The sequence below is a fragment of the Amblyomma mixtum genome, chromosome 10 (genome assembly GCF_055824585.1).
Source record: "Amblyomma mixtum isolate Tamu chromosome 10, ASM5582458v1, whole genome shotgun sequence".
NCBI classification, from domain to species: domain Eukaryota; kingdom Metazoa; phylum Arthropoda; class Arachnida; order Ixodida; family Ixodidae; genus Amblyomma; species Amblyomma mixtum.
Window position 1 is genome coordinate 92,992,417 of NC_143021.1, and position 1,542 is coordinate 92,993,958.

The 1,542-nt window shown below is 45.9% G+C and overlaps 1 protein-coding gene across 1 annotated transcript; it reads left to right on the forward strand.

The window, feature by feature from the left end:
- Positions 1–330: 330 nt before the first annotated feature.
- Positions 331–1,224, forward strand: LOC149326435 (uncharacterized). Its single transcript, XM_089564580.1, has one exon. The coding sequence runs from the start codon at positions 442–444 to the stop codon at positions 1,222–1,224; it is 783 nt and encodes a 260-aa protein (XP_089420706.1). The 5' UTR covers positions 331–441.
- Positions 1,225–1,542: the final 318 nt, after the last annotated feature.

Consider the following 1,542-nt stretch of genomic DNA (forward strand, 5'->3'; position numbering starts at 1 on the left):
ACGGTCCCCACTTGGCAGCAGCGACGACCGACTGAGTGCAGCAACTTATCGTGTCTCTGCGTCTTTGCTGCAGATTGCTTTGCGCCGTCTGCACTGTCCGCTGAAGACTAGCCCAGCAGCCCAGCTGAGTACACGTGCTTGGCTGACTACCGACTTGGACCGGCTACAAGGGGCGTTCCCCGTCAGCGGTTTTCGCTATCTGCAGCATCCACCTGACGCCTGACGTCACACGCATTGGGTTACAAAAGGACCCATCCGCCGCCACGGTCCCCACTTGGCAGCAGCGACGACCGACTGAGTGCAGCAACTTATCGTGTCTCTGCGTCTTTGCTGCAGGTTAGTGCCAAAGCTGTTTGAAATCTGTTGGTCTTTTCCATATCGTCGCTGCTGCCAAATTGTGAGCTTCTTGGCGTTTTTTGTGCAATAGGCCTTGAACGTGACATGGCGAAAGAAGTTGCTAAGCTTAAAGAGGAGCTGAAGGCTGAGTTAGTGAAAATTAAAGAAGACTTCAAACAGGAAATAAAAACTTCGCGAGAGTGCATTGAAAGGGATCTTCGAAACGAAATTAGAGAACTAAAGGCTGAACAACGTAACATGACAACGAGCCTTGAGTTTGCTCATGACTCTATGGAAGAGCTGAAACAAAAACTAGAGGCTGAAATCCCAAGGAACGCTAAACTCGAAAAGGAGAATGAAGCACTTAAGGTGAAGTGCATATCATTAGAAAAAAAACATGATGAAGCTATAAGACGCATTGTACACATGGAGCAGTATTCTCGAAACATGAATATTGAAATCCAAGGTGTAGTAAAACAGGATGATGAGAATGTCCTGCAGATTGTTCAAGGGGTTGGAGAAGCAATCAAAGAGCCAATCAGTGAGGATGACATTGAATCCTGCCATCGAGTTCCAACAAGAGATGCTGACAAATCAAACATCATTGTCCAATTCAAATCTCGTTCAAAACGCGACAGCATACTTAGGAAAGGAAAAAAGGCCCGACTGACCAATGAGGATATTGGGATCAGTAATGCCGCCCCAGTATATATAAATGAGCACCTCTGCCCGGCCCTAAAGAGACTCCTGGGTATGACTGTAAAGCGGAAGTATGAGCACAAATGGAAGTCGGTGTGGACTCTGAATGGAAAAATTTTTGCTAAGCAAACAGAATCTTCTGCTGTTGTTCAGATCACTTGTGAGGCTGACCTTGTGAAAATCGAGTGAGTCCTAGACAGCTTTAGCGCTTTAGTGCGTTATTGTTGCTTGTTAAATCGGTCAAGATGGATTGTCACAGCTTCGTCCTACCTGCGTGCATACGTCCTTAACCACCCTCTCTTCAAACAGTCTTGCACATCAATGCTCGTTCTGTACATGGTAAACATGATGACATCACACATTTGTTAAGTCAATTTCCTTTTAAATATACCACCATAATGATCTCTGAGACCTGGTACTATGATGGCTGTGACATGCTCCATCTTGATGGGTATGACAGATTCTTTAACAATCGCAAAGATAGACGAGGTGGTGGTGTAGCGCTCC